The 21,988-nt window shown below is 44.2% G+C and overlaps 1 protein-coding gene across 1 annotated transcript in view; it reads left to right on the forward strand.

Moving 5' to 3' along the window:
* The first annotated feature begins 3,906 nt into the window (after window positions 1-3,906).
* The window catches only part of Znf648 (zinc finger protein 648), a 41,419-nt gene continuing 23,337 nt past the window's right edge, over window positions 3,907-21,988 (forward strand). The window contains exon 1 of the mRNA XM_051185737.1: window positions 3,907-4,222. Coding sequence (XP_051041694.1) covers window positions 3,907-4,222 — 316 coding nt within the window. The remainder of the gene's footprint in view (window positions 4,223-21,988) is intronic.

Consider the following 21,988-nt stretch of genomic DNA (forward strand, 5'->3'; position numbering starts at 1 on the left):
TGGATGGATGTGTTAGAGAAACCCTGTTCTAGAGCGCATCAATTGTTCTTTAAACCCCCCTTTCTTCCGCAAGCCCCCCAAGAGCCCTGGAAAATGCCTTGTGTTACTTTCATGCAATGGGCTTGATACAGAGCTGAGGCCCTTTCAACTTAGTGTTCTGCTGCACCATCCAAGAACACATCCAGAATATGAAAATTCCACGTTTTCTTTTCCCCAGAAAAGGAATTAAATAATTAAATAATGCCCCTTGGGCCTGGACTCTGAAAATCAAGGCTGCCATCCCTACATATTCCTGCATGAAAACTCCATACCAAAATAGAAAGGCTTAAAGTAACATTTGTTTTGTTCATAACCCTTCAATTTCAGTAGGGCATTAAAAGAATAGCTTATCTTTGATTACTGTAACAGGTGCAGCTACTCTAATGCTCTAAGGAAGTATGAGGGTGCATGGGTTTTGGAGACCCCAGCACCCAGCCTCTGTCAGTTATGACAGAGCAAATATGGCTCTCCTGTCCTGTCCTCTCCTCTCCCCTCCCCTCCTCCCCCTCTTCCTCTCCTTTTCCCTCTCCTATTCCCTTCTGCTCTCCTCTACTCCCACCCCCTCACCCTGGCTCACAAGATCTTTCCAGCTTCTGAGTAGCTGCACATCTTTCAGGAAAGCTGTGCTGCTGAGGTGTAGGTTGGCTTTTTATGAAGTATCATCAGAAGTTAACGATGCTACATCTATCATATTATGCCCATCAAGGCTGCCACAAGGCCCATCGAAGTTCTGGGGGGGGATAGCTTCTTGTTGGGGGACAGTAAGTTTCTAGAACAACATGTAAGACTATAAATACTGCTATGGGAAGATTTTGAGAATTCCCTCTGCCACAAGGAGCAAATCGCTGTCGAGAATATGGAGACCTTGGTTGTTAGTGAGCACTCAGACAGATGACAGCTCTGCTGCTGCCTTTTGAGCACTATAGGTTGAAATAGGATAAAATAATACAGCCAAATGGAGGCCAGATCAATGTACACCTCCTGCCCACTACGTTGCTTCTTCATACCATTGCTAACAGTTGTGGAAACATCAGTAAACTAAGGAAAGCTGGGATTTTCAGAGCAAAGGCAAAAAAAAAAAAAAAAAAAAAAAAAAAAAAAAGTTGGCAATGGGTCTCAGGATTGATGGCTCTCAGGGGGCATCGAGCCCAGCAGTTGACATTTCAGCTGAGGGAAAGTTTTACTTTACAGATCTGGGGGTGTCATTCCATGACACACATACTGGATTTGGTCTGCTTGTAGGATGAAAGAAGGTGAAAAGCCATGCAGGTCCTAATTCTGCTTTCACAAAGGTGACCTAGTAATGAAGTACTCACCATACGATGGAACACAGGGGAAACAGAAATCTCCATGGTGGAGTAAGAAGATGGAAAAAAAGTGTTGGCGTATGTGAGAGAATGTTGGAATATGACAAGAAAATGAGAGCTCACTGTCATTGTACTGTCTGGCTGTGTCTACATGTAAAATCATGCAATAAACAGGTGCTAGGAAGCCAGAAAATAGAATAGATTTTCAAAAATATAATATTTTTAACTATAATTATGAAGAGATGAGACTAAGACCTAAGAAACAGCTGGGCCTGGTGGCACACGCTTTTAATCTCAGCACTTGGGAGGCAGAGGCAGGCAGATTTCTGTGAGTTCAAGGCTAAGCCTGGTCTACAGAGTGAGTTTCAGGACAGTCAGGACTGTTAAACAGAGAGACCCTGTCTCAAAAAACCAAAACTTAAACCAAACCAAAACCGAAGCAAACAACAATATCCCCTCACCCGCCAAGGAATAGCAAAATAACTTGAAATGGCTAAGAAACATATTTATTTTACTTTATTGTTTTATGTGTGTGGTGTTTTGCCTGTATGTATTTATGTATGCATATCACTTGCATTACTGGTTGTGTGGATACCAGAAGAGGGATGTTAGATCTCCTAGAACTAGAATTACAGACAGAATTGAACTCAGGTCCTCTGGAAGAGCAACCAGTGCTGAGCTATTTCCAGTTCTTATTGTTACTGATCTTTTGTTATTGTTATTGTTTTGTTTTTTGAGACAGGGTTTCTCTGTATTGCTTTGGAGCCTGTCCTGGAACTTGCTCTGTAGACCAGGCTGTCCATGAACTCACAGAGACCTGCCTGCCTCTGCCTCCCAAGTGCTGGGACTAAAGGTGTGGACCACCAATGCCCAGCTTGTTACTGACCTTAAAAATTATCATTCCTTTGGTCTTTGAACTGTTATTGAGAATTATTAAATCCTACCACCAAGGGGAGTGTTTTCAAGTGAAGGTCACAGACATTAGAAAACTCCTCTTCAATTTGATGGGTTATACATGTTTAAAAAGTATTTTATTAGTGCCTATTAATATACAAAACAATGGGTTTCATTTTGACACTTTAATAAATACATAAAATACTTTGTCAATATTATGCCATTATCCACACGTATTGCACATTCCATGAGAATCTTCCCTGTTCCTCAAAGGCTATTTCCTTTTTTCATTTTTAAAATCAAGACATTATTTTAATAGCATTTGATTCCGACTAAAGCTGAGATAGGTGGAAATCTGTCTCTTCCATCAGTTCTTCCTAATTCTTATTTGAATGACTGTGCTTTCAACCCCACTTAATGTCGCTGAGACAATTCCAGCAATGTATCAACAAACACCTGTGATATGTGTGTCATTATTGCTGTAGATTTTTTTGAACTTAACTTTTATTGATCCTTTGGGAATTTCACATCAGGCTCCCCAATCCTACTCATTCCCCAGTCCCTCCATATATACCCTTCACCTTTGCAGTGCCCCCACCCAATAACATTTAAATAAATAAATAAACAATGAAAACAAAACTACTTTGTTTTTCTGTCTTTCCTGCCTGCTCCCCTCCCCCATTCCTCTTAGTGGCACTGGGACATGTGGTGTGTCATGCAGTAAACCCTTTTTGGCAAAAGCTTTACTTGCAATTGTCCACTGCAACAAGTCGTTGGTCGGGTTCAAAGCCCCTGGCTTTTGGCACACCATCAATACTGGACCCTCACTGAAATTCCTCTTGGATATTCTGGTGTTGCCCCGCGTCATGGAGATCCTGCCCCTTTGCTTCCATAGAACCAGTCCCTTCATGTATTCCAGCTAGTCATAGATGGGGTAGATGGTGGAGTGGGCCAACCTAAGACACTGGATGTGGGCTTGGGTGGCAGCTGAGTTGGTCAGTCTGGGCCTCCACTGGGCTCACTCCTTTCAGACAAGGAGCTGAGTGAGCTCTCCTGTGCCCACACCATCAGGGTCAGCTCCCAGAAGGCTGTGGTGCAGGGTGGGGTGGGTCTTGTCCCACCACCGCGCCAGCCCCAAATAACGCACTGAGACTCCGTATTTGATATTATGCTGTTGGCCAGGTGCTAGTTTCTTATCGGCTAGCTCTGTCTTAAGTATTAACCCATTTCTATGTATTTCCACGTGGTCTTACCGAGAGCGGAGGAATGGCGGTTCTGTTCTCTCCAGGCTCTCCATGTTGGAGACTCCTCCTCCCTACTTCCTATTTCCTCCTTGTCTCCTAGTCCCTCCTATCTTCCTTTCCTATTGGCCAACAGTGCTTTATTTATTAACCAGTATGAAAAACATATACAGGATGACATCTCCCATTAGTGGGGCAAGCTCCTCCAGGGCCAGGATTATTTGGGCCAGCTCTCCTGTATGGGATGGGGCCATCTCTCCCTCTGTAGAAGCTAGTCAGGGGCAGGAAGGACCAGCTCTCCCAGGGTCATCAAAGGAAAAGGCTGACTCAGCACTGCCCTCAGATTTCAAGCTGAATGGTTTGAATGGCCCCTGGTTGTAGCACAGATCAAAGACATCAACATAGACCCCATCTGCAGCAGGAACATGTACCCAGATATGGCTCTCAACAGTAGCTTAGGCCCAGATGTCATCATGGCCCCAAGCTGCAGTACAGGCCACCTCGATCAGTATGGCCCCAGCAGCAGCATGGCTCTCAAGACACCAACTTGGTCTCAGGTGGCAGCCAGACCCCAGGCATCTACACAGTATTCAGTGGTAACAGGAGCCACTATGGACATCAACATAGACCTTGACTGCTATAGGGCCACAAACCCAGACATGACCCTTGGCAGCAGCCTGGACTTGGACATCACTATATCCCCAAATGGCAGCACAAGTCACTCAGATCAGCATGGTCCTGGTAGAGGCACAGTTCTTGGACACCAACATGGTCACAGGTGGTGACTCAAATCCTGGTCAACCATGTGGCCTTTGGTTGTAATATGGACCACAGATATCAACACAGAGCTTGACAGCAGTAGGACCACCATATGTTTTTAATTTGATATAATCTCACATGTCAATTCTTGCTATCATTTCCTGAGCTCTTGGAATCAATCCAGAAAACTTTCCAATATCCTTTTATAGTGAACTATTTCCCTTTAGCAAAGTTTCAGGTTTAATATCAAGTTCTTCGATCACTTTCACATTGATTTTTGTACTAAGGAAGACACAGAGACCAGCACTCACTCTTCTGCGAGTGTTTATATAGTTGCTCCAGCATTGTGTGGTAAAGAAAATCAGCTTTCTTCCAGGGTAGGATTGGCTGTTTTTGTGCAGTTCTGTTATATGATCACAGTGAAGCATCATTGGACCAGGCAGAGAAGTCTGGTGAAGTTGGCTCTTGAAAAGTAAGTACACAATAATCACGTACAGAGGTAAGGGGTATAAATGTATGCAATGAAAACAGCAAGAATGCTTAGAAGAACAGTTTATTTGGTAATTTTACACTATGAACCTCACGAAAGAATAATGTGAACAGGGCTGGAGGCTCGATGAGGGCCACATTGTGGAAAGTTTTAAAAGCAGTGGCAAGGAGCTTGTACTGCCAGTGGAATACAGGAAGAGCCCAAAAGTTAATGTTTGATGGTTCTATGGGAGGTTAGTTCAGAGGCAAGGAGTTAAGTCCAACTGGGAGGTCAGAACTAAACTCCAGGTGTGTGGCAATCAGAGACCTAGAACTGGAAAAGGAGAAACATCTGGGCAGGGGTAAATATAAGAAACGTTTAGGACAGACTCAGCAGACTTTGTGACTTGACGTAGGATTTAAAAATGACTATGATTATGGTGTGGGTATCGAGGGGGAGGCATCGGGACTAATGAAGCATAAAACAGAAAAGAGAAATAACTAGAGAGAAGAAGAGATTTGAATCCATTTTGGGGCATATTGAGGTTTAATTGATAGTGTCTTCTACCTGACCAATATCTAACTGATCTTCACAGCACTAGAGACTTCTGAACAGAAGCTAGCTCAGCAGACCTCTTACGAGATTTGGGAGGAGTTGATAGTACAAGTGGGAGACACAGATCCATGCTGCCAACTGTAGAACCCTGGGAGGGGTCCCCCATAACCCGAGAATTCTATTCAAGTGAAGCTGGGACCCTTGACCACACTGCAGGGAAGTATTTCAAGGTGAGTTAGGATGAAGCATAGTTGGAGTTTATGGAGAAAAAAATGTATCAGTGATTTAAGCACAGGGATTTGGAGGAGGGGAGAGACAGGTGAGTGGGGTGGGGAAAAATGCATCTGTAGGGTCTGCCTGGACTTCTGGAGAGAAGCCAGTACTCAGAGTCTTAATAACTATGCATGTGGATAGCTTTTGAAGTTGGGTTGTTCAAAGGATTTGAAAGATGAAATGAAAATGTTTTTCTTATATTTATTTTTAGTTAGGAACTTTTCTTTAGTAGATGAGATTGGAAGCTTGAGGTCTATAGGTTAGTAAGTAGGGAAAAGGCTCAAAACAATCCTTAGTATCCATGGTCACAGGGAAGCCAAGGCATGTTTTCACTGCAAATATGATCTGTACTTGTGTAAGATTCTTGATTCTTAGTTACAGTGGTGAGTGACCCCTTTCCTATGCAATAGCCCCATAATTTTCTCTGTCTTTCTATGGGGCATGGAGGGTAGAGGTCCGGAACTTACTGATGGCTTATATGGATGCCTCTCAGAAGTTTTACTGTGAGAAGGGAAGTTTGACAGTGACCGTGCTGATAGGGATGCTTTAGTGGGAGAAATTCAGAAAGTGCAGATGTGATCTCAATCTCCTCTGTGTGCCTCACCCTTTGGTCTACCCACTGTTTGAAAAACAGGCACTGCCTGGACACTTCCCGAGTCAAGTGCTGAGGACACTACGGGCATCTTTAAGGAGCTCACAAACTGATGTCACTTTGATGTTTGTAGCTCACAATGTATAACTCTCATTCAATTTGAGTGTTCAAAAAAAAAAAAATGGCCAAAAGTGTTTTTGTGTAAAATAGGAAAAAATTAATTGGTCCTTACCTAACTTAAAAAAAGAAACAACATACATAACTCATAGTAATTTTTCTGGTAATTGGAATATCCCTTCTGTTAAGGGACAACAATAGAATGGGGAAAAATTATAGAATCAATTTGGAAACTCAAATATGCTGAAGCATAGGACTGTCAAGCCTGGGGCATTTAGCAAGCCATAAAAAGCTGGAGCTAGAATTAAAGGACTAGACTAGCATCCGGTCCCCACCAAGATGGGGGGTTGCTTATGGTGGAACAAAACTGCACAAGATTTCTCAGAACAAAAATCACCCCAATTCCCTAGCAAAGGGATATGCAAATCCTCTTTAAATGAAGAGTAGTCCCCTAGAAAAGAATCTCTCAACCTGTAGGTCACAACCCCTTTCACAGGGGTTGTATAAGACCATTTGAAAACACAGATATATACAAAACAGTAGCAAAATCAAAATTACAGTTATGACGTAGCAATGAAAATAATTTAATGGTTGGGGATCACCACAATGTGAGGACCTGCGTTAAAGGGTCAAAGCATTAGGAAGGTTGAGAACTCTGTTCTAGAGGCAATTTCCCCATGTAATTTTTAGAACATAATTTAAAGCCAGTCATACAAAATAAGAATATATGGATGACAAAACAGAAGAAATAAAGGGTAATAGAAGTAGGTTAAATGGTATAAACTTGCAGTTGTGTGGGATGAAGAAGTCTAGAGATCTCAAATACAGCTCAAGGGCTACAGTTAATCACACTGCATTACAAAATGGAAATTTACCAAGCCTATGTATGGTAAGTACTCTCATCCTACATACACATGTATGTATACACACAATAACCGCGTGTGATGTTGAGAGGGCTAGTTTGCAAAACTAACACGTATATATAGACATACATACAGAATGATATATAAGAATAACTACAGTAAGAAGTCACTATCACAAACCAAGAGAGACCCACTTTGTCATGGCAAAGTTGAATTTACGGGGAAGATGTGATACTTCTAATTTCATATACACTACTAACATAAATTCAAAATATACAAATTGTAACAGTACCAAACTACTGTCACATCTGGTAGGTTTTATACAACATACTTCTCATAGTAAATAATACAGCAAACAGACAAAAGTCATTCACCATATAGATTTCAACACAATCCATACTCTAGAGCTAAAAGACACATATGAAACATGCATAACAACTTCAGGCTAGAATCATTTTCTAAGCACACAAGGCAAATTCACAGAAATTTACTATACACTAGCATATGAAGTAATTATTAGTAAATTTCAAAGTATTTTTTAAAATTCAAAAAGTTACAAGTAAAATTAAAAGGGTAGGAATATAACCCCCCCAAGTTGATTTACAGAGTTAAATGTCTCAGAAAAATTTCTAAGAGGATTTGTACGTCTGCTTCCCCAGTGTGTGTGTGTGTGTGTGTGTGTGTGTGTTTATGCGTGTGAGTTGACATTTGATTATATTTTGTTTTGTTTTGTTTTGTTTTTGAGACAGGGTTACTCTGTGTATCCCTGGCTGTCCTGGAACTCAATTCTGTAGACCAGGCTGGCCTCAAACTCACAGAGATTCACCTGCCTCTGCCTCCTGAGTGCTGGGATTAAAGGTGTATACCACCACCAACTGACTGTATTTTTCTTCTTTTTATTTAATTTTTTTGGTGTGACATCTGATTCTAGTGCTTTTATGACAATATGAACGGTTAACTAAGGACATCCAGGATACTCTTGAATGAGAATGAAGTGGAAAGCCTTACTCTTACAGCTATGAAGACTATAAAGCCATAGTCATTAAGATTATGGTGTTGGGGCAAGGATGGAAAATCAGGCCAATGAAACAGAAGAAAAAGTCCATAAGGACACCCCATTTACAATGAAGTTGTCACTGTGGAGTAGCAGGAAAAGATGACTTCTTCAACAAACATATTAAGTGAGGCACCTTGAACATCCATATTGAACATAAAGAGAAATTTAAATCCTGCTTTAAACTGCAGAACTAATTTATGGAATTAATGAGTTACAAACATGAAAGGTTAACAATGAACCATCTACATGATGATGGTAGAGAACAGCATATGACTTGCTATAAAGGAAGCACTTTCACGAGACACGAATGATACACAAGGCTGAAACAGATGATACACTTGAGCATGTAGACATTAATAACTTCTGCTTACCCAGAGATACCATGAGTGTCAACATATCCCACAGAACGTAGGCTATTTGCAATATGCACATCAACTGTACCTAAATTATACGACAAGACAAACAACCACAGATTGGCCAAAAACTCTGAAAAGTGGGATTGTCACATTACAAAATATTCTGAGGGCAGAGAAAGATTGTGTTACCACTACACACCCATCAGAATGGGTAACACTCTAAGACTGAGCATGCTAAGCATTGATGGGGCTGTGGAGAGTCAGGAATCCATAAAATTGTGTAGAAAAATTTGTTTAGCATTGTTGACTACAGAACATCATGACCAGTGAAGTTCACTTCTAGGCACAGACCAGAAGAAATGCAAGTTGGATACAGAAAGACGTGTGTAAGAACATTTGTTACAGAATTATTTATGATGACTAACTAGAGACAACCTGGAAGTCCACCGATAGTCAATTGAGTAAGAAAATTAGATTCTCTCCACAAAATGAAACTCAACAAAATGAGAACATGAGTAAAGATTATAAACCAAACATTATCCAAGACACAAACAGAAGAAATTAATCCACACAAGAGTCAAAAGCGATACAGTGACATCCCATGTTTAGGGATTAAGCATAGGTGGTAAAACTGCAAAGAAAAGCCAGAAAGTGACTTTTTTGAAGGGGAAAGAAGAGGAAACAATTGGGGGATACACATACCATTTCTGGGGTTCTGGTAATGCCTGTTTCTTGACTTTACATGGGTATGTTTTATGAAAAATTATTGAGCAAAGCACTTTTGCTTTTATGGACTCATCAGTAGGTAAGCTATATTTTATAATTTAAAATTCAAGCGTACACATACATATCTAGCACAAAACACATACTGAGTACATAATCACATACCTACCACATACAAATTGGCTAAAGAACTTTGGGGGTCACGTCTCTTACCCCAGTTTCTTCTTTCTTTCTAATGCAGTGGGATGAAAAGGAGACAGACGTTAATTTTCATAAACATTTCACTTTTCGATTACAGGCATGGTCTGTCTTGTCCTCTTGCAATCATGTCATTGCCATGGCAACTGTGCTCAGGAGAGCCTGTGAAAAGGAGAAGTGCATGGGTGACAACCTGGATTTCATTACTTCCTTGTGTGAAGAAATCCTTGTTGATAACTGCTAGAGCCCTGAGCTTCAGGTGCCCATTAATAGATAATATGTTTTGTATTTTATTTTCTCTCTTGTAAAAACAATGCCAAACCTTTGTTGAAAGGCTCACCTTTGCTGCAGATCACAATTAACCTCATAACCACCAGGCAAATATTTCTGCCTGGACACAGTTAGGGGAGGTCTGGTCCTACATGCAGTGTGCTTTGGGGAAGCGGTTTGCTGAGGCTCAGGGGGTGTGGGCTGCAGGGAATGGAACTCCCCTGCCCTGGAAAGAGTGATCTGCATGCATTCACTGCTTCAGCTCCTTAACCCCAGTTATTTGGTGTGTAAAGAACTGAAGGGCATTCAGCCACAACAGATGCGAAATCAAAGACATCTGAAAGTGGAACAACCCCCCACCCTGGCCAAAAACAAAATACAAATAATCCCCCCAAACAAAACAAAAAGCCCAAAACCAATTCACATAAAAACCATCAGTCTATGAAAGAGATGAGAATAAGATCTGTGGACCTACAAGTCCAAAGGTCCTCAAACTGAAATCTCAGAAGACTTATCTTTCAGCTGAAGTTGAAATTTCTTGTGTGATCCCCAAGGATTCTACCTCAGCAACACTCAGATCAGCAAAGGGGTTCAGACCAAGATTCTCTATGGACTGGCAAGAAGGTGAGGCGCAGGGTAGGCAGGGGAGGCCTTCTTGATCTTGTCTGTTCCGCACCTGGAATGCCATGGTATGTTTGGTAGATGTGTAGACTCTAATATCAAGATTGTTTAGGGCACACTCACATGTAACTTATTGACCCATGGTGTTCTTATGCTGTCTGAGTGTATGCCTTAGACCGAAGTAGACCATACTTCACCCACTGAGCTAAAGATGGAGCATAATGGGGCAGGAAAGTAGAACCATCTGGGTGTGGAATTGGTGGGCAGGAGTTTTAGTTACTTCTTTGATAACCAACTATCAGACAAGACACAGCTTAAGAGAGAAGAGGGCATTCTGAGCCACAGCTCAGGAGATAGAGTGAGTCACAGTGGGAAGGCATGGTGGTGGCAGCAGCTCACAGTTGTAGCAGGAGCCTCGTCATGTCTGAACAGACCAGGAACCAGAAAAGGGAATGCCGGTGGTCTGCTGGCTTTCTCCTTGTCCCTGTTTTGTTCAGTCTGTAACTCAGTGGGGTGGTGTCACCCGCATTCAGGGTGGGTCTTCCATCCTCAGTCAATCCTGTCTGGGAACACCCTCAAAGATATGCTGGGAAGTGTGTGTCAGGTGATTCTACATCGAGTCAAGTTGGCAATGAAGATTAACTCCACACCAGGGCATCCTCCAGCCTCCACTGCACCTGTAGACATCTGGCAGGAGAGGTGGGAAGTGGGAAAACAGGGAGGATGCAGTCAGATAGCATTACATATCCATCAGGACCTCACCTGTAAACTGTCAAGATGTGTGAAGAAAAAAGAGAATTCAGAGATGGTGGTGGGAATACAGGTCATCTAAAACAAAATAAAATGGAAAATGTGTCAAGAAACCATTAGTTAAAGGAAGAATCAAGGCCACCTTGTAAATTGTCAAAAGAGAAACACCATTGATACTTGTCTCCCTGCATCCGGGAATGAATGGGAAAGAAGAGAAAATGAAATGCTGCAGACAGACACCAGGCTAACACCCTTGTATGGTCACAGCACACACCACCAGCCTGTGGGTGGATAGAGAAGTGAGGGGCTGAGGTCCTCATCTAGCCACAGGGATTTCCTAACTGTTGATCTGATCATAGTGGGGTCTCCAGAGTGGCCTTGTAATGGTGGCAGCAAAGAGAGCTAAGAGAAATACACTATTTAGTCTTGATGCTGGGTTCCTGGGTATGCCCCTTGTCAAACTTCTGCCCTCAACAATACAGAGCAACAAACACTGTAGCAATTCTGATGTGACTTCTTAAACTGTGCTCAGTGCAAAATAAACTAGTGTAAGGCCAAGGGCATCTTGAGATTCTTCTCTATGACATCTTCTCTGGTACTCAAAATAGGTCTTTCAGACAAAGTCCAGTGAATCTAGTTGGGGGAGATGTGACTATGTCCTTTTCCGAGGCCAAGTCATAACCCCTGCCAAGCTAGCTGCTCACAAATGACCCGCAGGGTTCAGTGAGCAGAAGAAAGCTTCACTCCTGGTATAACTGTAATGTCCCTGATCATGCACTGTTGCGTGTGTGTGTGTGTGTGTGTGTGTGTGTGTGTGTGTGTGTGTGAGTGTGTGTGTTTTAACATATGAGTCATTCCTGAACCACTGCATTGTAGGAACATTAAGGACAGAGACCTGTGGTTAACCTGCTTTATTACTCTAAAGGTATCTGGAAATAATATGTTCATTAAATTCTTGTCCATAGAGAAATTCATCTGGCATACACTGTTCATTGGATAGCTTCTAGGGTGCATTTTTAAAGGACCAGAGAGCTCTCCAGGTAGGTGTCATGGGAGCACTGCTGTGAACTGGGCTTTTGAATGGCCAGTTAGGTCAGTACTTGAATAGCTTCAGTTCTGAAGTGAAGAGGAATGGATCACATTTCTCAGTGTTCATATGCACTGCAGGGTGAGTCACTTCTTTTACAAATTAACCCAATGCTGCTGAGCTTGACAGCCCAGAAGAAAGACACGGCTGTAGGCTCTATGGAGCAGAATGCCCTGGGGTCACTCAGAACACAAGCTTATAGGTTCAAACAGTTTACTGTGAGCTGAATTGACCATCTATCAGGAGGATGGGGGGGCACAGTGGTAAAGATAGGATGTTAGGGGACCACACAGGAAGAGACAAGCAAAGGAGCATCAGAGGGGCATGAACAAAGCTGAGAGCTACAAGACATTCTGTCTTCTCTGTGCTCGTCCATGTCTGTGTAACTCATACCCCCTGCCAGACCTCTGTGAGAATTCAGACCTGCTCTGAACCAGCATGAACTGTGGATTTAGCACAGTGTTGAACTGCTGTGTCGCAAATGAGAAATACATCTTTTTGTGCAGTGTCTATGGCTTCTTGGATCAAAATGGCTTTGAAACAAGTCAAGGCTGAGATCCATATAGGGTAGGCATTCTAGTTGTTCTCTGTTGCTGTAATAAAATACTGACCAAAAGCACCTTGGGGAAGAATGGGTATATTTTTACACGTACTTTACAATTCACCACTGGGGAAAACCAAAGCAGGAACTCAAGTAAGAACTGAAGCAGAAGCCACAGAGAAATAAATGCTGTTTACTGGCCTGCTGCGCATGGTTTCCTTTCTTTTACAATCCTGGATCACCCGCCCAGGGTTGGCATTGCCCACAGTGGTCAGACCTGACCAAGGAAATGTGCTACAGATATGTCCACAAGCCAATCTGGTGGTGGCAATTCCTCACTTGAGCTTCCTTCTTCCCAGGTGGCTCCATCCTGTGTTAACAAACACTAACCCAGATAGAAGGGACTGACGAAGAGCTACCCCAAACTGAAACTGTATGTGATGTGATCAAGGATGCATTCTCATCACACAATGTGATGAGAGTTTAGGGCATTCTCTCCAGAGCTTTCTGAGGGCTCAGAAGATAACCATTCTCGTTCACAATCCACCTACAACAAAGGGGTCTGGTTATCCTGGAAGCAAGACCATCAAGTAAGACATCACCTATAGAATATAGCAGAGTTCAGACTCAGAGAAGGAAGGGGTGATGGTAGCTTCTCCATCCTTACTGTTCATAGATGTAAATCATCAGCCCAATGCCAAGGCCGAAGGAGGATCTTTTCTTTCTTTCTTTTTATCTTCCTTCCTTCCTTCCTTCCTTCCTTCCTTCCTTCCTTCCTTCCTTCCTTCCTACCTCTCTCTCTCTCTCTCTCTCTTTCTCTCTCTCTCTCTCTCTCTCTTTCTCTTTTGATTTTTCAAGACAGGGTTTCTCTGTTTTGCTTTGGAGCCTGTCCCGGAACTTGTTCCGTAGACCAGGCTGGCCTCAGACTCATAGAAATCCACCTGCCTCTGCCTCTCAAGTACTGGGACTAAAGGCATGTGCCAACAATGCCTGTCTGAGCATCTTTATTTCTTCTTTTTCTTCATAATGTTTCCTTTTTTTTTTTTTTTTTTTTTTTTTGGCCTCTGTACTATCAGTTGCATTTATTCATTCTTTTTAAGAGATGACATCACATACAGGTATGTGACCCGCCATGATCCTAAATGCACAAAGATGACTAAGAATAAATAGGTAGGGCACTATGTATAAAACCTTGAGTGCTCTGTGGAGAATGGTGCCAGGTGCTGAGAGGGATGTGGGAGGGGTGCAGTGTGCTCTGTAGCAGGAAGGATTCTTGGAATGCCTGATGCCTGAGATGGATGCTTGGGGGGGATTACTGGGGTTTGCCTAGTGGACAAACAGGAAGAGGAGGACTTTTAAGCAGAGAAACTAGTACTAACTCATTAATTTGTTCACTCATTTAACTAATATCCACTTAGTACCTGCTTAGAGACAAGATATGTCCTCACTAGTAAAATGAGAGTTAAAAAAAGAAACTTTGTCTCTACCCCTGGGTATTTTTACAGTTTAGTCTGTGATACAGAAAAGAAGGAGGAGGAAGAGGAGTAGAGGAAGAAAAGGAGGAAGAGGAAGAGAACGAAGAGGAAGGGGGGGGGAGAAGAAACACCCAACAACATGTATAGAAATAAACAAGAACAGTACAGGAGAAAATGATAGTTCTAGAGCTTTAGAGGGCACTAAAATGCTAGTAGAGCTAGTGTTATAAGCTTAGGGAACTGTGTAGCCAGAGCAGAGAGCTCCAGGGGAAGAAGGCTAGAGAAGACACCGTTAGAGAAGACACGGTTAGAATCTTGGGTCTTATTCCATAGGCAGTGAGGAAAGAGCAGTGAAGACTCGGAATAAGCCAGTGCTATGATCCTGTTTAGGCGCAAGGAAGACCATCCCGAGAGTAATACGGAACACTGCCTGGAGAGGTTCCATGCAGCAGTGGGAAGTCTACAATGGTTTTAACAAATCCTGACATTTCTCTCTCTCATCTCTGTCTGTCTCTCTCTTTGAGAGAGGCTAGTATGGAACCAAATTGTCCTCAAACTCAGAGATTCTCTTGCCTTTGCATCCTAAATGTGGTGCAACACCATACCTTGCAAAATGTATAACTCAGGCTGGCCTTGAACTTGTGATCCACCAGCCTAGCTATTGGCCATTTCAGCTCTTTATTAAACTAATCATAGCAATATATCTTCATACAGTGTACAAATATCCCACAACACTCTCCCCAGCACTCCACATTAGGTATAATGTCTTCCACATTCCGGGAGCATACTGATCCAGACCCAAATCTCCCTTGCTCTGCTCAAACAAAGTTTTAAAAGGGCTCCTATGCCAACATCTTTCAGGCACCCTGGTTCAATGCCCCCAGTGTTACCCTTCCAGGTCCCTGCAGTCTACCATGTTTTTATGCTGGGTGTTGGTCAGTATCCACGATTTTTGTTTTGTGCCCTGGTGCTGTCTGTCATGAGGCTCGGCTGATTGTTTCCTGGGTAGTCCACATGAGCCTATTTATCCACACTCACTAGACTGGTAGATGCTCCATACTTCCTCAGGACTCATCTCCCTCGATTCTTCCACTTTAGTAAGAGCTGACATCCTGTTAATGAACCCCAATCTACAAAGTCTCTTTTCTTGAGCTTGCATTCCTATTTGGCTGGTGCTACCGTAGTCATGCTCCCTGCCTAAGTTATGCAGCTGCTGGGAAGGATGCTCCAACAGGAGTTACACTGTCCAGGCCTCTACGAACAGAGGAGCCTCCGGGTTGAGTCCTGGCCAGTGTGACGTGGACAGAATGATAAGTGATGCACACCATTCCCAAGACTGACAGTGCTGACTGTCCATGCCTGCTCATATCTATCTGAAGCTGGGTGTCTATACTCCTACTGATTCTGGAAGCTGCTTGATGAAGATCACTCAGGGAGTTCCCTGATTGTCTGGGAACATCTCCAGACTGCATTTTGCAAGACAAAGAAGTAAACATCTATTGTATTAGGCCACTGAGGATTGAGGATTTGCATATTATAATAGCTAGGGCACCTAGCTAATTGAAATCTTACAAAGCTTCTTCCATAAAACTATGCAACCCTCTCTCTAGAGGCACACACACAAGGGACACATTCACACCCTCCAGCCCCTCAACTCCCACATCAAAACCAATTGTCTAAGCTCTTAGTTTCCTTCCTCATATGCTTCACCTTTGGGAGAAAAACAAAATGAAAAAGCAGCTCTCTGGGGATCTGGGCTGGGAAAGAGCTGATTGGATCCTGTGAGGAGGGTCAAGAGGTTAAGGGAAGCACCATAATGGACTAGCATCTAGGTTCTTCGTTGGAGAAAGCCTGGTGTGAGCTCTAGGGATGAAAAACTTGTCTTTGAACCCTCAGAGCCAGGCCAAGAAGTACTGAGCTGCTGGCTGCCTGGCCACAGAGTGGCTTTACCTGTGCTTTGTGTTGTGTTTATGAAGCACTGAGCCTGGTGTGTTCTTGGGACAGAAGGGTGGAAAAGAGCAGAGCCTTGTGGAAGAGAGAAACCAGGCTGTCTGCATTCCTCAGTCATAGCAATTGTTTCTAAGATGGCTCAGTTCAAATGCCTGGCTTAGATTTATAGGGGCAATAGCACGTGGCTGGGGGGCTAGAGCCTCCAACAACTGCAAATGGCTTGCCATCGCTTTGAAATTAATGGATTCTTTCTCCCCTTTTCCTTCCTCCTTCTTCCTCCTCTCCCTCCTCCCTTTCCTCTGCTGCTTCCTTCTCTCCCTTCCTCCTCTTCCTCTTTCCCTTCAGCTACTCTGGTCAAGCCCTCCTCTTCCTTCCTCCTCTATGACCTATATTTTAAAATTTTCTAACATAAAAATAAGGTGATCGTATAAACAAAGAACAACAGACGTTAACAGCATCACTAAGCTAAACACAGCATTTACTGTGCCAGCCACCATCTTGAGTGCATTTTGCTGATTAACCTAATTCAAAGGAACTCTGTGAAGTAGTCTGTAAGATAGGGAACTGAGGCTCAGAGGGTTTCCTTCTCATACATGTATTCCAGGCAGTGTGTAGGTTTTAAACCCAACTGGCTTCCAAGTCCACATTCTCAGTCACCAAGTAAGCCCCTAAACATCACTGCCCGGTAATACTCCCAAGGAGGGCACCTGGAGAAACTCAGGCAATGTGCCTAATATGGTGAGTTTGATGACTGCTGCAAACCCTCCTGCCTTGGCTCCACGCCAGGCTTCAGACCAGATAAAGGATGCTATTTGGAGTTTCAAAAGAGACAGCTTTTGTGTGATGCTGAAACACTGAATTAAGCATCAAAAGACCTATGTCTCTGTGACCTCTCTGATCTCAGGCAAGTCACTTCAGCAATCTGGACTTCATCTTGCTCTTGGGAGAGAAAAAGACAAGCCTAACAAAACAGCCTTATAGTGTAGCCAAGTGCCCCAACCTGGAAGATCTCTTAACATTTAAGTGACTAACCTGAGTGTAAATCTGATCCAGAATTCAATTCTAGGTGAATGAAACATTGAGGCATAGGCAGGGGCTCTGGCCTGGAGAAGTTATACCCTACCGATGCTCATCTGGAGTGTAAATGGTGATGGTAGCCATTATTCTCCCCCCACTATTATAATCCACACCCCCATTACAGAGCTGCCTTAAGCAAAGCCATTCGCATGACTATAGGACACAGTCTAACAGGCAGAGCTGCCTCTTACCTTCCCTACTCTGGATACTTAAGTCAAGTCCATTTTCAGAAGGCAAGGCGAAATCTGTTTTAAATGGATAGGCTGAGTTCATGAGTTAGCATATTTGCATGCCTATTCTCTTCTCAGGCTGTCTCCTAGCCTCTGTCTTCCCCAGAGCCCATGTTTAGATACTCAAATTGGATGAGGTCTTTCCCCTTCCCTCCCTCTCTTCTCTCCTTATTTCTGTCATAATTGATATTGAATGTGTTTTTATTACACAGCCGAGGCTAAGGCATTGATCTGGCCCAATGAGATGGGACATGGAGAGCCTTTGGTACCATATGTGGAGTTTTTCATGGATTCCCATTCATTTGAGGTATGGGGTTGAGCTGTCCAGTGAACATCACTGTTTTTAGGATCCCCATTCTCTGGACATGGCTGGTGCTCCGCAGCTCTCTCTTCCAGGTTTATCTGTACTATAAGATGCTCCATGTGTGGTAAATGAGGGCTCAGGTGAGCGCCTATATCTTCCTTGAGTATGTCTGACAGTCCATGAGGTTTCAGGGATACCATCCAACACTCATTTAAGCAGATGCTCAGAAGTAGATAAGTATGTATTAGTTTTGTTACAATAATGAAATAGTCAAAGCTGGCTACTTATGAAGATTTGCCTCATAGTTTTGAAGGTCTTAGGTTATAGTGCTGTTCAGCTCTGGTGAGGGCCATATTGGCTGTGTGGAGTCACACAAGGTAGATGGCAATGGCAAGACTGTGTTCCCGAGCAAGAGAGTACTCCTTGATAGAGGAAGCCAGGGAGAGCTGTTGGGGTCAGGCTTGCTCCTTCTCTAACACTCCTTTCTTGGGAATGGTTTCAGAGAAATTCTACAGTCATTCTGGGGGCATACCTCTCATGACATGAGTTCTTCCCACTAGGCCTCATCTCTTGAAGGTTCTACTAGCTCTCAGTTCTGCCATTCTGTGACCAAGCCTTCAACACACAAGAAATCTCATCCTAACCGTGGCAAGGAAGAAACCGTAGCCCCTGTGGCTGTCTGGGGGAAATATCCATTACAGCAGTCTGCTCCTGAGTCAGCTGGGACTAGGGCACCAGAGGTAGCTAGCATGCATTTGCCACCAGGTGCAACATGACGTTTCAGAAACCACTGTCTGTAGAGCCAGTGGCTTCCCTCCGGGGATCTGGGCTTCTGGAAGGGAATATGGTATTGATCTCACCAGTTGCCTAGGATGTGCTGATCCTGTTTTGCAGCTTATTGGGACAATGAGGGAAAGATGCTGTGTGTGTGTGTGTGTGTGTGTGTGTGTGTGTGTGTGTGTGTGTGTGTGATAGCCATGTGTGTGAGTTGAATACAAGAAATCAACTCAGTGCTTTTCCTTGAGATTTTTCAAGCCATTTATTAATACTCCTTCTTTAGTCCACCAGAGCATCCCACACATGTTGTCCCTGTGTGCAAAATCATGATTGCTACAAAGGCTCTGAGAATAACACTCAGACTTTGGAGATGTTGGGAGGAAAGAAAAGGGAAGAGAATACATCCTTAGGGATCCAGTGCTTAGAGCTTAGGAAGACAATCTTCCTTAGGGCTCCTCTAGAGAACGGGCCGAGCAGCACACTGACCAAGCAGCTGTGTTAGAGCAGAAGATGGATAGGCAGCAAGGGCTCCTAGAAGCAGATACAGAGGAAGTGCACATACTTTCGTATGCACTCATTGGGTGCCTGGAATGGGCCAGGTGCTGTGATAAAGAGTTTAAAGTCAAGGAAGACCCAGAGTTGCTATTGAGGAAGCACATTCCAGGAAGGATGCAGGTATCCAAACACACATGCATATGTCATCAAAGTGGCTCACCCTGCCTGAAAGTAGGAGTACTCTAAGCAAGAAGTCTGCAGTTCGCTTTAAGGCCAGTGGCTTAGAATTCATGTCCACAGTGTTTCCTCCACCCCAGGATTACACAAGCACCTAGATAGCATAGAAGCCACTTTGTGTTCCCCACACCCCTGGGGTACTGTCTGGAATCCAAACATTCTTTTTTTTTTTTTTTTTCCAGCCAGGTAGGTAGCAAGCACCACACCACTCAATGGGGTTAGGAACATAAGATTGGAAGAGCTGGGAACATAAGACTCCAAGTCAGGCAGGACAGAACCATGTACAAGGGTGCTTGCTGCCTCAGGAGGGCAGCTCAGCCATGTGGGTGCAGAGGAAGGACAGGGGCGAGCTTGGGGTGTGAATGAGGGATGAGGTGAGGTCAGAGGAAAGGTCTGTAGCCTGTGGTGCAACTCTTCCATGGGAATTCACCTGGCGCCACTCTGCCCTTCCTGTTCCTCTTTGTGAAAAGGTTTTGGAAGGTGCTGATGTCAGAAATTGCAAATCAGGCGTTTTTTTCTGGGCTTCCTGTTGCCATTCCAGGGCCACTGTTGTGGCATCCTCCTACTGTCTCAGAGACAGGCTGACTTGGAGGGATTTCAGCAACTGTCATAACTATGCCTTGGGCTGGGACCTTCACCTGGTGTAACAAGCTGTTTGTTTTCACTGATGTTGTCCTGGTTACCTGAGTGACTCACAGGGAGGCTGTAGAAGACCTGGAGCAGAGAGGAAGGGAGCTGGCTGATGGCCAGCCAACCCTGGCTCTGACCAATGGCTATCCTGCATGCCTAGATCGTGCTGCGCTGGCAGGAAGGAGCCTGTTCCCACAGTGCTATGACTTTCTGTTTTTCTGAGTTTAGCAATGATACCTGATGAAGGCCACAGAAAGGAGGAAGAAAGCAACACACACTCTGCCCTTGAGTGGCTGTTTTCTCCAGGCAACGGGAGTGAGACCAGACAACTAAAGGGCCCAATGTTGGACAAGTCACAAGCTTGCAACAACATACCCTGTCCACATTACCCACCCCCACTCTTGGGCTATGGCTGGGTTGTAGTGCAGGGAATTCCTGGTTGATCGTTCCTTGTCTTTTGCAAACTGAGAAAGATGTGCACAGTAGTTGGGTGCAGCACAGGAAGGGAACAAGGTTTACTCACCCCACCACCCCTTTCTCCATACTCCTTGCTGTCTTCTCCAAATGCCTTGGCCCCCACTGAACAAAGACCCCAAACTTTTGAAGGAAAAGGAGCAGGTTGTTAAGGCCCAGAGTCTGTCAATAGTCTACTTTAAGAGCAAGAGAAGAGGGAAGAAAGTTCACTAAAGTGCAGCATCCTGGGACCCAGCCCCAGGGATGCTACTGTCCACTACTTCCCTCACTAGTATTAGGGAACCGCTTTGCTGTACGGCAACCAGACATCATCCCTATAGCAGCTTTCCCTAAGGTACATGGTGTTGGAAGTCCTATGGCCTTTTTTGGTGTGAAATGGTCCTGGAACAGAAACCTTAATTCTACTGCTCCTGTGTGCCCCAACTTGGGGGTTCCAGGAATTTGCCTTGGGGGTTAACCTGGGGCATCAACAAGATTATGGATGCTGACTGGCCTACCCCACCCATTGACTACTGCTATTCCACTATGGAATTCCAAGTTCAGAAAGAATCACACACTGGTGACCCTCCACCTCTCCATGCAATCCAACCTCTACGGAGGAAGCCTTCACTGCTAACTCATCACCATCTGCTCTGTCCCTGCACACCTTCACTGTGGTTAGTACTTTTCTCACTGTGTGCCTGCTTCATCAGGTTCTCATAAGCCACAAGGGGCAGAGGCGGGGGATTTAACACAGCATCTCTGCCCCTTGCAGTTGCTTCTGGTGCAGCTGAGAAGAGCCTTATATATAGAGAGGGTATTTACATACAGATCCAAAGCAAAGGTCCAGCAGCTGGAAGACAGGATACCCTACTGACATGGGAGAGGAAAGGAGGCATCTGGGAAATGACAATGTCCTGAAAAATAAAGATCTGGATGGTGGGTGGTAAGGGTCCCAGTGAAGGAAATACTTCTTGGTGATCAAAGGTGTGAGAGCAGGGAAAGATGCTCGTTCAGGGAGCCACTAAGAATGGGCTCCTGGAGGGCCCATCTGGCCAGTTCTTCCTAGTTGGTGTCGTGGCATTTGTGACTCCTTCCTTTGGGTTTTACTGCCCAGTGCCATGTGTGGTAGCGACTTGCACAAGAAAACAGTAGCAACCAGATCAACTATTTTAAAGATCAGTGACAGTCACTCCAGGCCAAGGTTTTCCATGAATGGGTATCCTGGTCTGCTTGCACCCCAGTGAGTCCTGAGATACTCAGCATGGGCCTTGTTTTCACAAGGGACTTTTGAAAGCATTGCCTGCCAGACAGGAGGCAGCTGACCAGGAAATATCAGCCCTCAGTATGGGTTTCTTCTTCATACTTATAGGCTGGAGTGAAAAATAGCTGGAATGGGGGAGATGAACTATACTAGAGTGGCTACCCAGGAAAGCTGAAGAAAGAATGAGAGGAAGGAGGGCACACTGGGAAGGATAGCTATGTTCCAGAGGGCTCTGATTTCCAGGCAGCAGCTCTCCTGCAGACTTTAGGAGGTAAAGATATCTCTGTGCTCAGTAACCCCCCCCAGAGACCTGGGGAGGCCTGTGTGGCCTCTATTCCATTTTCCTAATGGGCACACTTAACTCCTGGATTGCAAGGCAAGACC

The sequence above is a fragment of the Phodopus roborovskii genome, unplaced genomic scaffold (assembly GCF_943737965.1).
Source record: "Phodopus roborovskii unplaced genomic scaffold, PHOROB, whole genome shotgun sequence".
Lineage (NCBI taxonomy): Eukaryota > Metazoa > Chordata > Mammalia > Rodentia > Cricetidae > Phodopus > Phodopus roborovskii.